A 25,316-nucleotide genomic window follows, 5' to 3' on the forward strand; every position below is an offset into this window, starting at 1 on the left:
GAAATGATAGAGGCGCAAGAGACATCCAGTTTAACACCAGAAAGGTGTATTCTTTTCATCTACAAAAATGTACAAAAATTAGTATTTATCGCATATTTCATGTTATCAACTATTGTTAATTTCACATGCTTCAAACTTTTGTTCTAATAAACGTTTGTACGTAGATCGGTTATTCGCATGGACGATCTTCAAGGCGGGCATTTAACGAAATTATATCAAACACTTTCATAAGTACACTACGTGTAGATTATATTTTTGAATTTATCTAAACGTAACATACAGAGTTCAGATACGAGAAATATAACTTGATTCACATACAAACTGGTTACATTGGTACACGTAGAATGTTTTTCCCAGTGTATACATTTTCAATGTGCCATGTCTCGAATGACATTGGTATTCACGATCTTCCGCGTTATTCTGCATCAGTTCCATTGCTGTTTCTCCTCTTGCCACTCTCCTTATTCCATCTACATACTAATCCTGTCTTCCTCCCTCTCGTTATCCTTATCACGAATTTTCATGCCAAGCTTAAACTCTGCAAACTTTCCCTTCTTAGCACGTCCCCAAAATTGAAGTTGTCCTCTTGTTCTCTTCATTATAACCCTTCTTGTGTCCTTTCATCCGTGTGAATTCTTAATTTGCCACTGTCTCCGTCCTAGATGCGCAGAAAACTCTTCTCGACTTCCACATTTCTTCTTCTCCTAGTTCATTTTCCTTCGTTTTACAAATCGTTCAGCTTTGTCATCCGTACTATTAACCTATCGTGTTTTCACTATCCATTCTCGACATTGCCTTATAGTGATATACTCCCATTTTTCAAGAAAGTTTTCATTTCATGAAAATTGCATTGCTGGTTGTCCCAATCCTACAGTTGGTTTCCGTAACGCAACTTTTATTTGATGATTTCGGTATAGCAAGGGAACAAAACTGGTTCACTTGCGAAATTCTTTTCTCAACAAGAAAAGTGAATTTGTTCTTGGTCCTTGTGACATCACCATGAATTTGTTCTTGGTCCTTGTGACATCACCATACATTCTGTTTCTTCACAATGATAATTTTATTCATGATTGTTTTAGGTTATAGACAAGGTTAAGGGTACTACTACTTTTCCATGATAACAGGCCGAGAGCTTTATGTTTGCAGTATATTCGTACATTTTCCATAAAGCTTAATGGCAGGACATCAGATTTGCAATGTATACACACAAACACGCACACACATGTATATATATATATATATATATATATATATATATATATATATATATAAAATGTGACTAGAATATGAAATAAGAAAGAAAATGAACCAGTTGATGACATTTCTAAAGTATGACTTTTTTTAAATGTCATGAAAATGTTTCAGTGCACAAAATTTCTGTTACTTTTCCATAGGGTTAAAAACACAATAGGCAAATCATAATTCACATGAAATAATGTTTATTTCATATCATGATTAATTGATGAGGGACATTTCATTTCTTGTTTCTCCTTCAGCGCCTTCTGCCTCACCTCAGGGCGTAAGCGTCCAGCTGACTAACGTCACCACAGCCTCCTTATTCTGGTCTCCTCCGCCACCACTCCACCGAAATGGCATTATTATCGACTATCAGGTGAGTTACCAACTTATTTCAAGTAGCAGGGGTCCTACTACTACTACTACTAGTAACTGCAGTAGTAGTGAAGAGATACTTGAAACTAGAATTTACATATAAAGGTAATATAATCTGTAATATTTAATGCAGCATTTTGACAGTTTTCTTACACAGGGCAGACAGATAATGTATGTGAAGAGTTAAAGAATCACACTAACACAACCTTTCATCTTCTTGTCCTCCTCAGATTGACATGGTGACCTCGTCAGGAGAGGTGTTCCTGTCGAAGACGGTGAACGGAACAGTGACATCGCTGAGAGTCCACAATCTCACCTTGGGGAACTCCTACCACCTGACTTTGGCTGCATCCACATCAGCTGGAAGAGGTCCCTTCACTCCTCCCATCTCACTTCACGTGGATCCGGTTTTGCTTCATCCTTTGGCGAAGGTAGTCAGATTTTCCTTGTTTATTTAGAATTACGTTAATGACGTGTATTTGCTTTGCCACAATTTTCCTTTGTACCCGTAATCGACCCAATTTCATTATTTTTTATCAGAATATCAATTACGTGTTTTAGTGATTGCGTGTATCCTAAACATTGAATAATGGTCAGTGAAGCTGTTTTTTTATAAGTTACTCAAATTTACTGTTATTATCGGAATAACATCTAATGTGAGTAAAGACTACAGGCAGTCAGTCAGTTACTCAGTAAGCAGCGAAGTTTAGTTAGATGTAATGAAGTCGTCGCTGGATATCCACAGAGAAATTCTGACAGAAGGAAATGTATGCCATTAATTCATTACCGGATGAAAAGATATTTTGGTAAAACAGGGTTTCTTCTTTGAATACGATCGCCAAAGTTACACATCTAACTTTTTAAATTGGTATTTCTCATATTACGTATAGTGTTAATACAGTGTCGTTATGCGACAGCATTTTTGTTATACGCGAGGAAATATTATAATCAGAATTCTCTTGTTTGTAGAGCTCATAAAACTGTGAATACAGTCTGACGTTGGCCTTATCCTTGCAATGTTACTGCATTTACACCTACGTCATTTGACCAGAAAATACATGGGTTTACCATGACTGCAGCAAGTTTCACGCGCTAATTTATCTCTCCTTTATTTTTAGAATCAAATGCCATGATCTTTTGCAATGACGTCATGCTTGCAAAATATCTTGAGTTGCTTGAAGATCAATGTTTTTGTTTTCCCACTGAGTTTATTCAGTCTCGTCATATTTATGTGTGTTTGGTTCGAGTCTCATAGAAAAATCTAATCTTACTCGCCATTTTTTTTATTGAGACATTATTTGTTTTTCATATGTATTATCGTCAGCAAGTATGGTTTTTACAACATTGTTCGATCATCATTGCAGCAATTAATAACACATTTGCTGTTAGTGATCATTACCTTGTAATTTCTTCCCCGTTAGATGAATGGTATTTATTCTGTATCCCTGTTTTGCTTCCGCTGCAATTAACAGATATCGCCATACTCCCCTGTTTCGGTAATTATAATTCCCCGCAATTTATCATTTATTAAACTTTCGCCTCGGCGTTTGCAATCACGTAAAGTAATGTTTAGCAATAATTATTCTTTCTCTTTCCCCTTTGCTTAATTAACGAAATCAGGGTAACTGGGTCTGCCCTTGCTTTTTGATCCTTCATTTAAAACTCCCCTCCGCCCGTTTTTGCCATTTCTTTCTTTTTTCTTTCATTTCTCTATCAGTTTGTTGTGGGAAATGTTGAGTTACTTCAGTCCCCAAATATTGAAAAATTTGGTCCGTTCTGTCTTTGTTTTGTTTCAGGTCACGAGATCGGTTCCTTTTGCAAATTATATATTTGTCCCTCCACTGGACAGTCTTGGCTGTTCCCGTATTTAAAAACATTATGGGCCTGATTTAAAGAATAGTAGTATGATGGCTGACATTTACCTTAAAGACTGCGTTTAATACTATATTGTTTCGCCTTTGGTAAAGTTTGATTTGACGGTAATTTAAAACAGTTAACTATTCGCCCTTTTCCCCAGCTGTTCTTGCATTCTGAATAAATAGTCAAGGTTGACATCAAAATCTCTGAGGTCTAGGCTTCAACACTTCCTTTATCCCTGAGCAATTGCATGCATTGTTTTTCTCCCCTGCCTTTACTCGTAGACTCATTCTTCCTTTCATCAACTTATTACTTATTTTTGCATTGTTATACTTGCTGGAAAATGCATCGCATTCTTATAATTTTCGTGTTGTCGCGTGTCCCTGGCAGAGTGGAACGTCCTTAGCCTCTCTGGACGGAGAGGTATGGGTCATCGGCATGATAGGAGGGGCGGTCTTCTGCGTGCTCCTGGGATGCGTGGCCACGCTGCTAATATGGAGGCGGCATGCCAGGAATAAGGCGCTCTCACACGTTGCTGGTGAGCATTTATCATCATCAACTGACTCCTTTTCTTTCTTGCTCTCTTTCTTTACCGAGGTTCGGTCGTTCTCCTTTTTCGTCCCTTTTTTTTTTTCTTTGATTCTCTCTCTCTCTCTCTCTCTCTCTCTCTCTCTCTCTCTCTCTCTCTCTCTCTCTGGTTTTTCTCACATTTTCTCCCACTCATAATTAAGTGTGACAGACTATTAGCTTTATATTCTGTTGTATCAACGATTCTTACTTCATTTAAATTTAAAGAATTTATATAAGCAATATTGTAACCCATGATGTTATAGTTCACTCCAATAGGTACAGCAGTTCAATACGATTCGGATTTATTTTGTATTGTACGGAAATGTAATAGGCAGTTTTACGTGGATATTTTATTGAGTCATTCATCCCTGAGACCTCCTACTTAAGGGAGAATATGGGCGTAACTCGTGTAAATGATTTGTTTTAATGAGGTTTGCATTTTAATTATTGAAAGTGATTGCCCTTTATAGTATATCATAATGATTCCTTTTGCTGGTTTGCACTTTTTTCGATACATATTTCTTTACTTTCATTCGAGAAAGTCCTTTCGTATTACAGTGTGATTTGTATATGTATATATATATATATATATATATATATATATATATATATATATATATATATATATATATATATATGTGTGTGTGTGTGTATACACACACACACACACACACACACACACACATATATATATATATATATATATATATATATATATATATATATATATATATATATATATATATTTATCTTTAGGAGACAGAATATGATTTTCATGTATTCGATAGCAGTTTAAAACTGGTGGCTTACAGCCATCGCAGGTGAACAGATCATTCTTTTACACAGTAGGTGGGTATTTTAATCAATTTAAATATGCTTGTACGTCGCCAACAGTCTCTGTGCAGAAGGTGGATAATCTTGGCTTTGGATTAGTGAGCGGGGACAGTGGATTATGGCAAGATTATGCAGGCTGGCAACTGGAAAAACTTTGCGCCAATTCTGACAGTGCCATGGGGGGCACTAGTGGCACCAGGACAACCACAGAGAATGACGTCAAGGTACGTGTGAATTTTCCATTGGCCCTTTTATTTTACTTTTGGATGTGTTTGGTTTTAAATTAGCTGGTGCGTCTACTGTTATTTTACTTTTGGATGTGTTTGGCTTTAAATTACCTGGTGTGTCTGCTGATTCTCTTACGCATAGTTTATATCAATGTTTTTTTTTTATAGTTAGTGTTTCTTATAATTTGTCGCAGGAAGATACATTAGACAGAAAGAACAAATTTTTGAAAATCACTAGACATATTACCCATTCAGGATGGACTTCGTAAAGGCTATATATTGACAGTTTATCAAAGCAAACATATATTGTTCTCTTCAAAAATTTGTATCCATTCCGTTGTGAGTCGTTATTTTTCCTATGTTTATTGTCACATTTCATTTTAAAAATTCTAACTTCTGTGTCTGGTTTCTGCTCATTTTATCGTCAGAAACCTTTCTCGTCGAAATTCAGTTATAGTGTTGTTTACTATCGTTACTGGAATTTTCATCTTCGGTATCGACATTTCTTCACTTACGATAGACGTAATGGTCACAATAAAGATACTTCTAAATAAAGGTTGCCAGTTTTTTTAAGTCTGCCCTGGTCATTTCTAACAAAAAGAAACAAGTTTGCGTTCAGAGCAAAATGAGCAAGTTTCATCCAGTGGTGCCGTCAAGCAGAGTCAGCACCTGATTGATTTAACATTTTGTCAGGTGACTGACAGTGTGGACTCTTACTCCGCCCGACCTTTCAGTAAATACACAAACGAAAAATTTCTAGAAAGATATTCTTAAAGCATTTTTTATTTTTTACTGTAATCACAAGAAAGCATAATGCATTGTTAACAGCCTTTCCAACAGGAATTGTGTAGGCTAACCTGTAAATTTTATAGAAATAAAAAATGTAAAATAAAAAAAAAACAAGTGCGCGGAATATTTATCCTTGATAAAGCAAGACACTACATGTCAGGTCAAATCAGTTTATGCGAGGACTCGTGCCTTTTCTTCAGGCCTGCAGCATTTTACAATTGTCTTGTCGTCTTTGCCAAAAATTACGTCAGTGTATTGTTATAGTAACTGTGAGTTCCATGTGTTCCTGTTGTTTCCCGCTTCCACGTAACAGAAAAGCACCATTCTTATTGTTAATTCACACTGGTAATTTACGAGAAGAGAGTGCACCCCTTAGTTACAAAGGATAACAACGAAGGTGTCATTTCTCGCGTCATAACATTTTTGGACGTTGATGGACATCGGGTTATCCCTTTATCTTTCTCAAACTGGCCTTAAGAATGACCTGTTCATATTTAGGGCCATTTGAATTGTGAATCTAAGCTTATAAGCAGGTGTTAGGGGGAAGGTAATAACATTAACAGTGTAAAGATCACGTAGATGAAATCACGCTTTGCTTTTAGTCACATTAAAGAAAGTAATTACAAACCTCGAACGTACCGACCTCTCCCCCTCCCCACCTCCGTTATGGTTATTAAAGTATTCATATGCTTTCACGTAATCCCGTCCTTCCTCACCAGGTAATGAACACGTCGGAGAGTGTTGTGGAATGTGATAACGCGGCCCCTAGGAGCTTGGTTACTTTTTACAGGGGCCCCACAACTACAGAGGGCCCCTACGCCACTACGGCACTCCTGGGACCCCATTCTCTTCCCCACCAGCCCGTAAGTAATTGGCTAAATTTTCTCTGTCTATTCTTAATACTGGCATTCGTATCTCATAGGTATAAGGCAGAGGCGATAATGTTTATGAACGTTTCTGAGGAGTCCTCCATTTTTTTTTTTTATTCTAATGCAACCTTTATTTCAAGTTTCATTTGCATTTTTTAGAGCACAGATACTTTTGAAGGAATCTGAAACTTCAGTTTGCTTTTTCGAGTGCTTGTAAATAACTGACATTTGCAGTTTTCATAGAAGAGTCTGAGATGAAAAAAAGGTACAGTTTGGACATGCAGACTATAATGTTGGATCTTAAGTATTTAGAAAATAATTGTATATCATAATTTGCTGCATCTTTTGGTTAACAGCAAACACTGAAGAGGGCTATTATTTTTTTACAAGTGCCTTTTATTTCAACTTTATCGCTTTGAAAGACCAACCTTGTTTTAAGCACGATGTCATTACTAACTATGCTTATTACATCTATTTTTCTAAAGCTCTTATTGCTTTTATCATTACGGATAAAGTTTGCTAAGTGTGGAACTTAGTCAGTAAAATCATTGCAGATAATAATCTTTGTATTCCTCTTCTATCATAGTGTATTCAAACTATTTCGCCTTTCCTTCAGCCTGTTTGTTGCATGGGAAGTTTAGTTGAATACAAATAAGAAGACATTTAGTGTAACGTAAATAAAACGTAAAATAAACGTTAGGAGACATTTAATATAACACAAAGAGTTTTAGTTCAATGACAGATGATTTTAAGAGATTTCATTATAATTTCAATTCTAATTACAGGTAAAGTCACTGAAAGATGCCCACCGTGCTTCTGACGGCGGAGCGAGCGAGCAATTAAGTTTAGGTCACCCGAAGAACCAGTCTGACCGGTCATTTTATACAGGTAAGGTTAGGTTTCCTTTTCTTGTATTAATATATAGGTAGCTGTAACTGATTCTTTTAATAAATAAATATATATATATATATATATATATATATATATATATATATATATATATATATATATATATATATATATATATATATATATATATATATATATATATATATATATACACATTACGCAGAATAGAGCCTCGATGGCCAAGTCGGTTAGAGCAGCAGCCTCGGACTTCTTAGAGGTCTGTGGCGCGGGTTCAAATCCGCAGCCGACTGGTTAGAGGGCGGACACCTTGCTATCCGTGTAGACACCCCGGGATTATGTATGTAATCAACGGATAGGTTTGCTTAAAAGTAAATGGGTATTACAGACTAATACACACACAAACAAAGCCACTCCAACATCTTCTAAAAAAAAAAAAAAACGTAACAGACACCTCACACGTCTCGATTGTCGACCTAGCCAATCGAGACTACAAAGTTTACCCCAAAGCCAAATCAAAGTCCTTCAAAAAAGAAGGCATCGTGCTTAGCCTACCCCATACAAGTGGGAAAAAAGCACGTTAAAAGGTTACGCAGAATCTGTAAAGGATGAAGTTTCAGCCAAGTTGTTACAAATTCTTTTACCATTTTCCTCTACATGTTCAAAACATTTCAACATTTATCATGTTTATCTTCATTTGCAGCGACCCCCTTCTGTCCACGACACTTTTCGAAAAATAATCTGTAATCGCTGCTGTCACGTTCATTAAACAATAGTATTTCTCTTTGTCATGGGTTCGCATAATTCACACTGTTTTTACTTAATCAGAACTTCTCTGTAAACAAAACTAGTTAGTGTTATATCATCTGAGCTGACCTCTGTCTGATCTTTGCTCCACTGACTGGCTCTGAATACTTCTTGCTGGTCCTAGCAGTTAAGCATGTCATTCTGACAAGTTTTTTCAGCCTTCGACCACGTTCCTCACTATACCACTACTAACTCCATTCCGCCCTCATTTATTAGCCCCTCTTGTTTGTCTTACTTTCCCTCTCCCTCTGTCCATACACTCGCTAAACAAAGCATACGTATTGGATTGCCGTACTTTAACATAACCTGTCACTTCTATAGCTCTGTTATCCAAACAAATTGCCGTGCTTTAACATAACTGGTCACTTTTATAGCTTTATTAGCCAAACAATTTGCCTACTTCAACATAAGCAGATGCTTTTATAGCTCTTTTATCCAAACAAATTGCCGTACTTTTTAACACTTAACCAGTCACTTTTATAAACTTTGTTAGCCAAACAATTTGCCGTACTTTAACACTTAAAACCAGTCGTTTTAATAGCTCTGTTATTCAAACAAATCGCCGTACTTTAATTAACAAGTCACTTTTATAGTTTTGTTAATAAACAATTTACCTACTTTAACATAACCAATCACTTTATATCCTCTCTTATCAAAAAATTGCCGTACTTTAACATGTAATCAGTCACTTATATAGGTCTGTTATCCAAACAATGCATATGAGTCATAGATTATAAACCAGTATCGTTATATTTGTCAGTGTGTTTGTGCATCTGTGTCTCTTGTTAAAGAAACATATACATATATATATGTTTCTTTAACAAGAGACACAGATGCACAAACACACTGACAAATATAACGATACTGGTTTATAATCTATGACTCATATGCATTGTTTGGATAACAGACCTATATAAGTGACCGATTACATGTTAAAGTACGGCAATTTCTTTGATAAGAGAGGTATAAAAGTGATTGGTTAAGTGTTAAAGTAGGCAAATTGTTTGGCTAACAAAACTATAAAAGTGACTTGTTAAGTATTAAAGTACGGCGATTTGTTTGAATAACAGAGCTATTAAAACGACTGGTTTTAAGTGTTAAAGTACGGCAAATTGTTTGGCTAACAAAGCTATAAAAGTGACTGGTTAAGTGTTAAAAAGTACGGCAATTTGTTTGGATAAAAGAGCTATAAAAGCATCTGCTTAAGTGTTGAAGTAGGCAAATTGTTTGGCTAATAAAGCTATAAAAGTGACCAGTTAAGTGTTAAAGCACGGCAATTTGTTTGGATAACAGAGCTATAGAAGTGACAGGTTAAGTGTTAAAGTACGGCAATCCAATACGTATGCTTTGTTTAGCGAGTGTATGGACAGAGGGAGAGGGAAAGTAAGAGAAACAAGAGGGGCTAATAAATGAGGGCGGAATGGAGTTAGTAGTGGAATAGTGAGGAACGTGGTCGAAGGCTGAAAAAACTTGTCAGATGTATGTGTGTATTATCTCTTTTATTTCTATAGTTCGTTTCTTCCTAACTTTATTCATATCTATATATCCGGTGTTTGTGACCATAATCAGTGCCACGTCAGACAACGGCAATAAATTAGTCAAAAAGTTACATCCGTATTCTATCTTTTATTCTCTCTCTACCTACTCTCTGACTCCTGGAAGTGAGCATAAACTGTATCCTGTTACAAAACCTCCACTAACGGACAGAATGGGGATATACCTACTTTGTACTGTAGTTATCTCCAGGTCACCCCTTGGCAAGGTGTACAACCTGTAAATCTCCCTTGCTGACGTGCAGCTCCACTGACTTTGGGAACACAATTTGGTCAGAGAGTAAAGGATCTCCTAAGGAGAGAAAGACCTAGTTGTGGAGGCATATCCCGTCAGAAGGTACAGTGACCTCCCCTCCTTTAGCTATCCTGATTTACGTGGTCAGTGAAGGAGGTTGTCCTTTCTACAGGGGCTCTGGATAGCTGATGACAGCGAATAGCTTCCATCGATCTTGCCTGAAAGTGTACACCAGAGCCTGTGTGTGATTGTGATTGGTTTAGAAGATGGAAAATAGTAACCATTCGAGCTTGGTGAACTGGCCAAGTTGCTTGCACACCAAGGTCAGCAGTGCGCGAAGGAGCCATATATGTATATGTACTATATATAATGTGTATGTATATGGTTCCTTCAGGCATTGCTGACCTTGGTCATATTATATATATATATATATATATATATATATATATATATATATATATATATATATATATGTGTGTGTGTGTGTGTGTATAATGTGTGTGAATAAAAATGTATATATACTGTATGTATGATATGTATATAAATATATATATACAATATATATATATATGTATATATATATGTATATTTATATATATATATATATATATATATATATATATATGTATGTGTGTGTGTGTGTATATGGAGAGAGAGAGAGACAGAGACAGAGAGAGATACAATACGTGCGCATGTAACGAAATTCCGTGCGACGTGACGCGAAGGCGGTTTTACTTGGCTTCGTATTCACGTGAAAATACCGCTATTATTATCGAGGATAAGGAGGCTTTTGATGGTTTCATCCCCGCCAGTGATGTGACCACACGGTGCCTCCCCAGTGCCAGACGAAAAGCCATTAATCCGAACATGAGAAGGCACTCTATGTCTTCCGGATCTCGCAGCCCTTTCTAAGTTTTCCTAATGCTTCGTAATATGCTAGTAATGAATGGGATGGATTGGTAGTGCCATAAGCTCCTATTGTATGATCTTATTAATTTCTCCGTTGTTAATTTGAAGTGATTCTGTGATAAGTTAGGTTTGTGTAATTATGGAGGAGGGAGAAAGCTCTATAAACCTGTAGGTACCTTCATTTCTTCTCATTTTACTGTTGAAATGGGCATTGTTAGTCAGAGAACTGAATTACAGGAATTTCAGACCGAATGAGAGTTATAAGATTTGAAATGTTTAACATTATAAAAATTTCTATAGTCTATTTATATTTTTCAATGACGGTTAATTCCCGCAGCTGATATCACTGAAACTAATATAACTGGCTGCTCATGCTGCTCATCACACTCCATAGGTTACAATGACATCTTCTGCGGATATTTACTGTCAGCTTCGAAAACACAGACTATAGACGTCGACTCTGGACACTTTCGTTGTTGTCATTGATAAGCGCATCATGCAGTTGGGATCTGCTCCACTACAAAAAGTGTAAATAAGCATATTTTCATGAATCAGTCCTCAAGAGTTTAATAAGACAAAGCAGAGTTAAGCTGAAGCTTCACGCCAAGCATCTACCCAATATTAGCTATACCTCTGCTATTCTGAGGACTTGTTTGCAACAAATTGTTCATTTTCACGAACTTCACTAATATCCAGAGTGGTCGCTTTACTTTAGGAATTCTAATTGTTCGCCATATTTAAATGAGTAATGCAAATCTTTTGAAGTGAACAGAGAATACAAAGATATCACAAATATAAGAGCATTCAAAATGGCTGCTAACAGTACGTAGATAATTTAAGTAAAAGAAACAAATAAATGTTTGAATTTAATATAATTCAATTTAATTTGATTTGATACACAACAAAAATGAGATACGCAAATAAAATGTAAAAATATAAAAAATGTGCTATACATAATACTTAATATATAGATAAGAAGCAAATCATTAATCTCAGGACAATTAGTCAGAAATAATATATTTATTAGATATGTATATGAAATGTAATAAATCTCGAAGACTAATGAAGTCATTTTGTGTTATAAATATTGCCTGTAGACTTGTAGTCAGTATTATCGTATATGGGCCTGCAGAATCCTGCAGTCTTTAAATATTATTCTCACAATGACATACGTAGTATTCAAGTATATATGAAACAAATGATATATCAACTGAAGATAAGTTCTTCCCTCATCTGGCTACAGTGTTCATCAGTGTAAGGTAACACAGGTGTCAGATTCTTTCATGGAATCCAACCTTGTTTAGATCCCAGCTTCATGGTGCTGGTACTGTTGGAGTTATAGCACAACGGTCATTGGCAATATGTAGAGTTGGACGTCGTAAATTTGTACAGTGTGTCAGAAAACTAATGATTTATCAGCAGAAAAGGCTTAAAAAAAGTTATTATTATTATTATTATTATTATTATTATTATTGTTATTATTATTATTATGTGGATCCTTTTCTTGACCCTTCATGATTGACCGCAAAATACTCATGTATTTATTACTACGCCTACTTAGTTTCAGCTTATTAACTCGCAACTTTTTTGTGTACTCAGACTGGACGAAAACTCTACGTCGAGTAAAAGGAGGTCGACCTATGGTGTTTGCACCCCCCTTGCCATGCCTTCCACCGCCTGGTGTAAGTATTTTTCCTCAAAACTCAGCACGTTAAGTAACTTCTAGGTGCTTCTTCAGTTGAAAGGAAAGTTGTTACTTTTATATTTCATTATACCTAATTTCCGTTGAGATTTAGTTTTCTTGTCTGTCCTAACACTTTCTTGCGTATTCATTGGGAGGGGTGAAATACATACGCAATGAGAAAGAGGTTACGAAATCCTGAATATCTTTTTTGTGTGTGAAGAAAATTGCCAACTTAATTATAAAATGAGATTTTAATTTATTCCTGTCAAGACTCAAGTAAAGGTTCAAAAGGGTTTTGCACATAGTTTTTAGTTGTCAATTTTCTTTGATTAAGATACTGAAATCGTTAGAATTTACCAGAAGGGCATTTCACTCTCTGCTAACTTTTATATTATCTTAGATTATCGTAATATGTGCCCCTGGGACATCTGGTTCCCCGTTACAAGTTATATAACAACCTCCTGGTATATTTTTTCTGGTCAGTTCTTTTATGCTAACTTTATATCCTAATCTTATTTTCTGCTTCACTGAGCAGCATGACTCAACAACGTGACATCCATTTACTTTGCATCATTATTGCGGAGGAATGATCTTTTATGAAAAATCGAACAACAAGCCATTAATGTTCCGAAAACACTTTTTGCATTTCAGGTTCCTGCCGAAAATCGAACACACTCCACCTGCTATTGCTCGGGTTCGAGAGCCAGTCACCACTTGAGTGAATCCGCCTACTCCGAGGCCCACTACACGCCGACGGTGCCCGGTCATCCCTGCTACCCAACTCGCCCAGACCACCTTCAACATACGTCGTGCCCCTCCACTCATGTGTATGCTTCCACCACTCCTCTTCCACCATACCCGGATTCTTCAAATTCTAGGTCAGTGACGATTTCACGATGTGTGCCCATACACAGCCATTCACATACGATATATATATATATATATATATATATATATATATATATATATATATATATATATATATATATATATATATATATATATATACATACACATATATATCAACTTTATCACTTGCACAATTGTTCTGTGCATTAATACAATTCTGCAGATACTTGACAATGAGGATTGTTAGTCTTAGAAAGCTTCTAACTTTCCCTAATTAAATACCTCCGCTACATACCATCCAGTTTTAATGAGGTCCTATTAGTAAATATATATACATATATATACGCACATATATACATTTTTTTTTTTTTACTTACAGCACCCTCTTTCTTCACCTTTGCTTTTAGAGAAAATAGGACGAGCCTTACCTAACTAAAATTCTGTAGTCATCACAGGATCCTTTTCCGGCAGGGAGATTTCTAAAGGATTATCAAAGTTCTTGATTTAAAGGAAATTCCTGCCACTCTTGGAAGACTATGCCTATTCCGTAGCCTCGGTCCAGTATTATCACAGAGCACTGGATTCTGTTTACCCTTTTCGGAGCATGTACTCGTTCAACTAATTCCTCACTTCTTTTGAGTGAGGTTTTCCTGCTCTGTGTAACTGTTCTGCCCTTATTTCTCCCTTTGCCAACGTAATTTTACCAGTACGTTAGCCTGAATTCGGTTAACCATACTGATTTAACCAAAATGAGATGTACTAATCAAAAACCTGCCTTGTCTAATGCATATGTACGTTTTGAAATCATGGTATCTGTAAGGAACTCAACCTGGTCTGTCGTACGACCGAATAGCTAAAGTTCTTTATTATGGCATTTTTGTTTTGCAATCTGTTATATTTTTTAATTTAATAATTTAGACTTTGTATGTGTTGTAGTAGGTGATGACTTTACGTATTTTTCTTTTTTGTAAGATAGAAGGCAAGAGTTTTTTCTGTTGCCAGTATTATCTGTTTCCATCAATTGTCTACTGCAAGCCACCCCTTATTCGACTCAGATGCTGATGATGGTACTCAAATGAAGTGTTACTTATTTTCTGCCTTTGTCAAAATCTCAAGTTTTGTTAACGAATGCGGTAATATCTGAGCAGTTCTGTTTCGAATATTTTCTGTTAATCAAGGAAATAACTCTTGCTGTTGAATAGGCGGTTCAGCATATCTGACAGCATAAATTATTTTCTGTAATCTGTAATGTTTGTTTCATATCTGATACCTTTTGAAAGTGTTACTTTGATTTTTAACATCTGCAAAGGTTTAAGATGGGAAGGAATACAATGATCTCTTATGAAATCACTGTGAATCCAACAAATACTAATTTCATAGACTTCTTAATATATTATTGTAGTACTTGGAAGTTTTTTGTTATATGATCATGCAGACAAACTCGTCGCAACAACTCTTTCAGCAAAACAATAACAGTTAATTTCTCACCTGGATTCACTTGACCATCTTAAGCTGGGAAGGTAACGAAAATATGGGAAGGGAATATGGGTTAAGGCAAATGAAACTGAAGTGTTGCTATACGCATTTTCTGAAAGGTGTTTGGTTGTTGGGAATGCGTGGTTTCAACAGAAGAATTTTCTTAGGTATAGTTGAGATATATATAGTATACCTTAGTTTAACCAGACCACTGAGCTGATTAACAGCTCTCCTAGGGCTGGCCCGAAGGATTAGACTTATTTTACGTGGCTAAGAACCAATTGGTTACCTAGCAACGGGACCTACAGGTTACTGTGGAATCCGAACCACATTAATCGAGAAATGAATGTCTATCACCAGAAATAAATTCCTCTAATTCTTCATTGGCCGGCCGGAGATTCGAACGCGGGCCCAGCAGTGTGCTAGCCGAGAAGGTATAGTTGAGAAAGTGAAAATGGTGGGAGAAAGAGTTAGATTATATGTTTGTGTAAAGTCAAATGAAGAATACGTTCACTGATTTAGTATTGAGGAACACCGTCGCTAAGGTAATTTGACGACTACCTGGTTAAAACTAATGTGAGAGTGGAAGGCAGTTTTAACTGGAGAGAAGCGGTTCAGAGTTTGTTTGTGAAAGTAGAATGAAAAAAGAGTTTGATGAAGAATGAGAGCTGAGAACTTGGATCAGCATATAAGGAGAAGACGTATGAAAAAATGACGTATGATTAAAGACACTGAAGGTAAATGATGGAAAGGGAAAGGGCAAAGTTTAAGATTGGGGTCAGTTGGAAAGCATAATGACTTGTACGTAACGCTGCATAGGAAGAAAAAATAAAAAGGTCATGGTTGGATGGTGACGTGAGAGGTGCACTATAGGAAAAAGAAAAATCTTCATGTGCATGTCTTAAGTGGAAAAGTAAGGAATTCGAGGCGATGATGATTGAGGAGAAGAGAGTTGATAGGAATATACGGACAAAAAAAAAAAAAAAAAAAAAAAAGTGTCTCACTGGAGGGATGTAAAGCAATGAAAAAGATTCATGAGCGAGTAGATCTCAGTATAAAAGAAGCAAATGAATAGGTGTTCGATATCAATGAAGTGGGTAAACTGGAGAGTTTTTGAATGTGGAGAATAGAAAAGAGACAGCTGTAAATGATGCAAGAGTTCTGTTGGTTAAAGTAGATTTAGTTGCATGCAGAAATAACTGATTAGGATGTTAAAAGGGCAATGAAATGGTGAAAAGTAGAGATAAGGCCCAGATCTTCATGTGATTACAAGGAATAAGCTGTGTTATGGTGGTTTGGTAGTGCAATTGAGTAGCTAACCTATTTTTTAAGGTTTCATATGGATGACAGAAAGTTCCAATGGATTAATTGGCGGTAATAATGATTCCTTTCTGTTGGAAAAATCGATAGAGATAACTATAAGGAGTGTAACGGCGTGACGTGTCTGGTATAGTTTGGATGTATAATGTATGACACATGCTGAAGTGTAATGTATTTGACCAACAATGACCTAGTGGGGTGGGAGCTTAAGATAGAAAATGCTAGTCATGCAGTGATGAGACAATTGAGGATGTATGGTGTAGGAGGTAGTTCTTTTAGAATGATTTAAGCAAAGTTTGTGTTATAATAAGTAGATGGGAAAGTGTAAGAATAAGTGTACAGTTAGCTTCAGATATCTAAGTGCTATGCCACTATGGATGTTTAATATTTATATACGTGGACTGATGAGCGAATTCTTGAAAAGGACAGAAATTTTAGCTACAAGTTTTCTATGTAAGAAAATGGCTTGTAATGGAGCATGGAGTGATGATGTTTGCAGATGATGAGGTTTAGTTGGTGATAATGAAAATAAGCGGCAGAGAATGATGAAGGAGTTTGAACATTATTTGCAAAGGAAGCTGAAAAGTATATTAACAGAATTTACTTTTTGGGAGTAAATAGAAGCCTGGAGAAGGGCAGTGAATAATAGAATGAATAGTGAACGAATAAAAGTGGTTGCTTAATAGAGGTATTTGAGTAGATGTAACTATCGATTGTAAGATGAGATGGATTGGGAATAAAAAAAAAAGAAGACATAGAAAGGTAAGAGAATCCTTGCAAAATGCTGAGAAGAGAAGTGTCTTCGGAGACGAACGTTTGTATGGGTGAATGAATTGTTGAGCCAACTTTTATGGAAATGAAGCATGAAAATTTGAATTGTCTGTAAAAAAAAAGGAAGTTATTGAGATGAATTCTTAATATAGTAGATAAGTGGAGAGTGTGACTGAAAGGTCGAGAAAAATATAGATACGACAAAATAATAAAAAAGTTAGCTTGATTTATAGTATGGGGTAGAATGTTTTCCGTTGATTTGTAACGTCGAGAGGATGGAAGGCAGTAGGCTGGGGGAAGGTGTGTTGAAATCGAAGGCTCTGTGAGAAATGAGTAGAGGAAGCCCACTTAAGTGTCTGGTGGATGGTTTAGAAGAGGTGTTTGAACTTAAGAGCCTTAGTATCCAAGAAGTAGGAGAGAAAAAGGCGAGTGATGCAGTGTGTGTTGAAGGGTGTTCACGTGCTGCTGATGAGTCTCCCGTGTAGGTTTATGAAGCTACTGACATTGTCGAAGTTTCGCAGCCAAGAAGCTCGTCCTTGATTTGACAAGTAAAAGATTGGAAATTACCGTTTTTTGTAGGAGCCATTCTTTAGTATGGGAAACAGCTCAGTGGTAAGAATTATGTGTATATGTATATATATTAATGTATACGCATGTGTGGTGACTGTATTGTATTCGGTTCGAGTAACGTAAACAAAAATATTTTTATAATAATTTGGCTTTCCATTCATCAATTCATTGGTGGGAATCACAGAATTCTGTAGACATTAACATTTATTGGGTCTTTGGAAATCGGGAATAATGATTGAATTTTGTGGTAACTTTCTTATAGTTAATTATCGAAGTATCCCAACTTCCCTTTAATCTGATTTAAAGTTTTCTCATTCTGCCTGGTCAAGGTAATCTCAGATTGCTGGGAAAAGGAGTGCAATTTACTGATTCTCTCTCTCTCTCTTTTTATTCTTACGTGTTCTTTTCGCTTAATTCGTGCACTTTCTTCCACATCAGTTCTTCTAACTTTTCCTCACATTCAAGTTACGTGCGAAGAAAACATAAAAGTCTTCTTTTGAAGTCTTCATAATTCCCACACATTAGTATCCTGTAATTACGTATTATAAAAGTGTCTCCTTAAACATTCCATTCTGTTTCAGGCTTTCCCTAATTATTTATAACTAGTAATTTGAGTTTCCCCATTTAAAATCAAAGTCATATTGTTTCTGTTTTCATGTTTCAAGTTCCTAATAATTCACTCTTTCATCCATTGTTACTCCCAGCTGTCTGTATTGCGCCATTTCACTCGTCTGTCCTTCTTCTCCTCATGTTTGTATTTTCCTTTGGGATATCACAAAATTCAATCACTATTCCTGATTTCGAAAGACCCAATAAATGTTAATGTCTACAGAATTCTTACGGGGATTCCCACCAATGAATTAATGAATGGAAAGCCAAATTAATCAAAAATCTATTTTGTTTACGTTACTTGAACTAAATACACTACATTTCACTTCCATCCACATTTCCCTCATATCTTTTGACCTGGTTCAAGTTTCTTATATTTTCCCACTCCCACCCATATTATTCTCATATCTCCCCCGTTGCATAATTCTTTAATAAATTCTAAGCTTTCTCCTTCTTTTGCCCCCTCACAGAACGTCGCCGGGCTCTCCGAGTTCATGTCAGAAAAGGTTGTCTCGTAACTCAGCTGTGTACGAGTCGGCCTCTCTACAGTACGCCCCCGCCGGGTACTACCTCCCTCCTTCCTTGACTTCCTCCTTCACCTCTACATCCTCTTCGCACGAAAACCAAGGTAAGATCTCTTAAGTAATGGGGGAGAGAGAGAGAGAGAGAGAGAGAGAGAGAGAGAGAGAGAGAGAGACAGACAGACAGACAGACAGACAGAGCGTATAGAGAGAGAAAACCAGTGTATGGTCTAAGTAAGGGGAGAGAGAGAGAGAGAGAGACAGACAGACAGACAGACAGACAGACAGACAGACAGACAGACAGACAGAGAGTATAGAGGGAGAAAACCAATGTATGGTCTAAGTAAGGAGAGAGACAGAGAGAGAGAGAGAGTATAGAGGGAGAAAACCAGTGTATGGTCTAAGTAAGGAGAGAGAGAGAGAGAGAGAGAGGAAGTGGGGGGAGAGAGAGAGAGAGAGAGAGCGAGAGAGAGAGTATAGAGGGAGAAAACCAGTGTATGGTCTAAGTAAGGAGAGAAAGAGAGAGAGAGAGACAGACAGACAGACAGAGAGAGAGTATAGAGGGAGAAAACCAGTGTATGGTCTAAGTAAGGAGAGAAAGAGAGAGAGAGAGACAGACAGACAGACAGAGAGTATAGAGGGAGAAAACCAGTGTATGGTCTAAGTAAGGAGAGAAAGAGAGAGAGAGAGAGAGAGAGAGAGACAGACAGACAGACAGACAGACAGACAGACAGAGAGTATAGAGGGAGAAAACCAGTGTATGGTCTAAGTAAGGAGAGAGAGAGAGAGAGAGAGAGAGAGAGAGAGAGAGAGAGAGAGAGAGGAGAGAGTATAGAAGGAGAAAACCAGTGTATGGTCTAAGTAAGGAGAGAGAGAGAGAGAGAGACAGAGAGGGAGAGAGTATAGAAGGAGAAAACCAGTGTATGGTCTAAGTAAGGAGAGAGAGAGAGAGAGAGAGAGAGAGAGAGTCAGTTCGCCGAAAATAAAATTATGCGACGGAAAACAAAAAGAGCCACGAAGCTTGGGAGATTGAAATTTATAGTTAAAGGTTTGTTACGATGGCTTCCTGAAAAGCAGTAAATATCGGGTGATGAATTGAGTGAGGAATTTGGAGTTATTTACTGCCTTGATCATTTAAATGGAGAAAAGGAACTCGATACCTGATATAAAGAATGGTATTGGATCCTTGGGAAAGAATTAGATCCGAAAATAGAGACTGTGGATTGAGTCGTGGAGCGAGATGGAAATGGCAGTTGGGAGGTGGTCTTGCTGCTCTGAAACTCGTAAACAATGAATTGCTCTGAGGGAGGTTCTGACGGGACGCTTCGTTGTCTTACTTGGTTTGCGTCTGGTTTGAAAAGTAGACAAAGATCCTTTGCCACTGGCTGGAAATAAATTCACATCAGCTATGTTTTCGTAGTTAAAATTTATGGTTGTTGCCTCCCGTCTTGCAAACTCTTGTTTAAAATTAGTAATGTTATATATTTCCAAATAAAAATATACCAATTTATAAGAGTGGTGCTGACCACGATTGGTACTCAGAGCTCAAGAATTTTCCTATTGCTTCAAAATCATTGATAAAACTGAGCAATGAAAATGTAAAGATGAATATTATAACTATTCATAAACAGCTCAATTTGCTCTTGTAGATTTCCTAAACCTCTGGTAATAAAAAATTTTAATATATCCATCTTTAATATTGGTGATATTACAGTACAGTTGTGTAGGAGCGGAATAATCATCCATACAAATATATGTTTACATCGACTCGAGCATAAAAACAGTCTTTCAGGAGTTGTTAGGAACTTAGAATAGATGTGAATGTAATTCACGTGGCTGCAAGCTCAATTTACAGTGTGTGTGATTACAACAGAAAGGAGACTGGTCCTAGAAACCGAAGTTTGTAGAAATCACCCAAAAGAATCAAGGTGTCGCAATAAATTTCCCCCAGTTTCTACATGGAGAAACCGAATAGGAAAGATATGGCACTTAATTCATAAAAGGCTTTAGGGAAAGGTCTGGATTTGGTAAATGGCTGACTTACCTCCTAGATGAAGCACCTGCCCGTGTGTGCGTGCGTTTGTCTGTTGTCTCAGTCACTGGTGCACAAGAAGAAATCTTAGAGAAAAAATATTACAGCTGAATGTAGATTTAATGGCTTTCCAACCCATAAAACCATCACTTTTATTCTTACCTTAGATAGAAGTGTGCGTGCGTTTTTCTAGTTAGTAGAATTGCTCACAGTATAAGGAAGGGAAATTGAAGCATTGTTGCAAAAAAATATTGGGATATAGACTTATAGATGTGAAGTATTTTTTTCTTCTTGTAGTACGATCACTGCTAGTATTTTTACGGTTTCCTTTTTTTCATCTTTTTTTTTTTTTTGTACGACGGGAGACTTATTGTCAGCGCAAATAATGGAAGGCAGAATAAATCTCATGGGTTTAAGGAAAACGCTCCTTCCAGGGACGTACGTTATCAGAGGGTCTTGATAAAGGAGGCAAGGAGGACCTTGGCGTCCCGTTATATTTTCCTCATAAGAAATTAAGGTTTTGTTTGTCGTTGTTCTGAGTCTTTTTGCTTTATTGTCGATATTCTCGGTATTCCCCTGGTATTGGTTTTCTTAGGATTGGGAGAATATTTTATCGAGTTTAGTTGTTTGTTTGTACTTTACAGATTTCTTGCTTGTCTTTATATTACATTTGGGAAACAACAGAAAAATTAGTTTTTAAGTTAACTGTATCTATAGAAAGTTTGCCAACTTCTAACCGATTGAAATATTCTTACATATAAGAACAAGGTGTATTGGTACTTGGAGCTGATGTAATATTTTTTATAACACTCTAAGTAAAGTATTTGATATCCATGAGTGAATGTCAAAAAACTGGAAAACGCTTCATTGGATTCTCATTGACAATGCAGAGAGCCCTGTTGAAACAAGTATCTGAATTTAAAAATTATGGAACGGAAATTCTGAGTATCTTTCACTCCTGAAGGAATGAGATCATGTATAGCTCAGTTCAAGAAATGTTTGTGAAATTATAGAAAACAGAATCATCTGTCCGACCACCATTCTTGTCAAGGGAAGTAGAGGGCATTGACTAGTGAATAATTACTGGTGAATCAGATCTAATTTTAATGATCAATATTCTATATATACGCGGCTCTTTCCTTCAAGGCAACTATGGTGTCAAGGGTATGGTCAGCACTTGGATGAGGGAACAAGGAAAACTAAACATCATCAGAACATTAGTTCCCAGTATCATCCAAAGGGTAGGAGAAATGCAGTAGCAACTGCATCTTATATATATATATATATATATATATATATATATATATATATATATATATATATATATATATATATATATATGTGTGTGTGTGTGTGTGTGTGTGTGTATATATATATATATATATATCTGTGTGTGTATGTGTAATGTTGGGAGTTAGTCTCGTTTATATGCCTTAATCCTTTAAAAATGGTGGCTCACACAGCATTACTACGACTTATTAGCAAGGGTTTGAGGATGCGGTTGCTATCCCATATCTCCTACCTTGTGGATGATATTGGGAACTAATGTGCTGAAGACATCTACTTTTCCTCGTTCCTCATCCAAGTGTTGACCAGACACCTGACACCGTAGTTCCCTTGAAGGGAAGAGCCGCGTATATATAGCACATTTATCATTAAAATTATATCTTTCTATATATATATATATATATATATATATATATATATATATATATATATATATATATATATATATGTATATGTATATGTATATGTGTATTATATGTGTGTGTATTTGTATGTATATGTATATGCGTGTTTGTGTGAGTAAATATACTACACATACACGAGTGCGTCTGTGCATAAGAACTCGCTCCTGGTCACAAGTAGTTGAGGTGCTTCGTCCAAACTTAGTCCCCCGCCACCGGAGAGTGATAATAATTTCTCCCTTCCCTTTCCTTAATTACTTAATCGTTTTCGTGCGAGTGCATGTGACCCATACTGAAGCTTTTAATTAATATGTCCTTTTGGGACTTCAGCCTTGACCTACTGCGCGGTTTTTTTTATGTTCCTCGAAAATTAATAACTCTGGCAAAGAGTTTTATAACTTTTCTGTGTCCTCAGCATCGAAGACATGTCGTAACTCTTTATCATTTTTTACTCTCCTCCTACTCCCCAACCCCTTCCTCCCTTCTCAGTTTTCTTGGACAAGAACTTAAGGTTTATATATATATATATATATATATATATATATATATATATATATATATATATATATATATATATATATATATATATATATATATATATATATATATATATATATAAAGGCAAATGCCACGTGACATTTGCCTGTATTTATACAGTCATCACGTTCCATATTTTCGTGATTCTGTTTCATATATATATATATATATATATATATATATATATATATATATATATATATATATATATATATATTATGCACATGCTTAAGGAGAGAAAGCAGGATCTTTCGGCAATTAGTCAGACAATCCTGGAATTGCAGTGTGTGTGTGTGTGTGTGTGTGTGTGTGAGTAGGAACGGGAATGACACAAAGTTACTTAGTCTGGAATAGTTCAAAAGTATAGTGCTAGTGAAGGGGGTTACGCTGGTACTGTCAGGAAACTCTTGGACCGGGTGAAAAAACAAAAAGTATTTGGAGGGTCTTAATCCGCGTCTGATTGAGTTACGAGAATATGAAAAGGTGGTTGCAGGTGATTTATTTACAAATGTAGCTGGATGGAAGATCTGGGTTCGTTCGTAGTTATGGGGTTCCTGGAGGAAATGAGAATATCAAGAGTCTTGCACAATCAGTGGCGTAGCTGGCATTCCATCAGTGGGGGGCGCCTAGGTGGGGCCAAGATATTTTTTGGGGGCCGAAGAAAATTACACAAAACTAATGTCCCAATTCTGTAATTAGTAAAATATTCTATTCTCGAATTTATTTATCCACGTGAATGAAGGAAAATAATAGTATTAGTAATTAGTAAACCTGTATTTGAAATTATAGAGCTCAATTTTCAATTAATTTTCAACCCTTACTGTATACAAATGTATCAAACCCCTGGTCCCCCATAGCGACGCCACTGTCAGCATAACTATGTGGAAGAATATCTTGGGGAAAGAAAAAATACTGAAGCAAAGTTTATCAGAATATGTGCTACTACTAATTACGCAAAAGAGCAAGTCAGGGGATATAAGAGGTGAAAAGAGGAGTGACTGCAGGTATTCCTGATCAGTTTTTGGATGAAACGAAAATTAGGGTATATAGAAGTTTAAGTATGAGAAGAAAACAGCAAGAAGAGCATATATAAGAATGAAATGCATAAAGAATGTACCATAGTTAAAGACAGGAAGGTGAAAGGAATAAATAAAAGATATGTAAGATTCAAAACTTATGCTTCAGATTTTGCAAGGGCTCTTTTAAGCATAGGTGGGTAGGAAGAGGGACTGGAAACAGGCAATAGGATCAGGAAATAAGAGGTATAATGATGGAAAAAAGGAGATTATTTGTGGTGCATTTGCACGTTGAAAGACAAGATCATGCACAGATATGCAGAAAGATGGATAAGGTAATCAAGAAGGAAGTGTGAGGAAAAAAACACGTGCAAAAACATGGTGACTGTGAGTAAGAATTTTAGAGAGAATAAATTGTTCTTCAGTGCAGAAAATGCAAAGAAAGAGTAATGAGCAAATGAGAAATACTATTTGGAATAAAAGTTGTCTTGGGTAGATGGGATGAGCATTCTGATATGTTTAATGTGGAAGTTAGAGGAGAGGCAGAGCAGAATGACACGGGAGTGGAAGTGGCTGCTGAGGATATAAGTAAAAAAAAAAAAAAAAGAAATCCAGGGAGTTAATGAGACTGCAAAAAGTTAAGTATATCTTAGTTTAACCAGACCACTGAGCTGATTAACAGCTCTCCTAGGGCTGGCCCGAAGGATTAGATTTATTTTACGTGGCTAAGAACCAGCTGGTTACCTAGCAACGGGACCTACAGCTTATTGTGGAATCCGAACCACATTATGACGAGAAATGAATTTCTCTCACCAGAAATAAATCCCTCTAATTCTTCATTGGCCGGTGAGAGAGTCGAACGCTGGGCCAACAGCGTGCTAGCCGAGAGCTCTACGCACCCCTGCAATGAAGACTGCAAGTGAGATACTATGGTATGGTGGTGAAGGTGTGAATCTGGATCTTTGCTAGGGTGTGTAAGTTATGTTCGGATAAGGGAAAAATTCCAAAGAAATTGTTGAGAGAAATAATCGCTCCTTTCTACAAGAGTAAGGATGTTGAAGGAGTCTGTAAGAATTATAACGGCATAACATCACCCAGTATACCAGGGAAAGTGT

At 36.5% G+C, this 25,316-nt stretch overlaps 1 protein-coding gene across 1 annotated transcript in view; it reads left to right on the forward strand.

Moving 5' to 3' along the window:
- LOC136840213 (protein sax-3-like) overlaps positions 1 to 25,316 on the forward strand; it is a 679,674-nt gene that overhangs the window by 635,419 nt on the left and 18,939 nt on the right. Inside the window, exons 12-20 of the mRNA XM_067106754.1 lie at positions 1,497 to 1,612; positions 1,842 to 2,042; positions 3,859 to 4,006; positions 4,933 to 5,096; positions 6,608 to 6,751; positions 7,543 to 7,645; positions 12,728 to 12,810; positions 13,464 to 13,690; positions 18,878 to 19,035. Of these exons, the coding sequence (XP_066962855.1) occupies positions 1,497 to 1,612; positions 1,842 to 2,042; positions 3,859 to 4,006; positions 4,933 to 5,096; positions 6,608 to 6,751; positions 7,543 to 7,645; positions 12,728 to 12,810; positions 13,464 to 13,690; positions 18,878 to 19,035 (1,344 nt within the window). The remainder of the gene's footprint in view (positions 1 to 1,496; positions 1,613 to 1,841; positions 2,043 to 3,858; positions 4,007 to 4,932; positions 5,097 to 6,607; positions 6,752 to 7,542; positions 7,646 to 12,727; positions 12,811 to 13,463; positions 13,691 to 18,877; positions 19,036 to 25,316) is intronic.

This window comes from Macrobrachium rosenbergii, chromosome 7 (genome assembly GCF_040412425.1).
Source record: "Macrobrachium rosenbergii isolate ZJJX-2024 chromosome 7, ASM4041242v1, whole genome shotgun sequence".
Lineage (NCBI taxonomy): Eukaryota > Metazoa > Arthropoda > Malacostraca > Decapoda > Palaemonidae > Macrobrachium > Macrobrachium rosenbergii.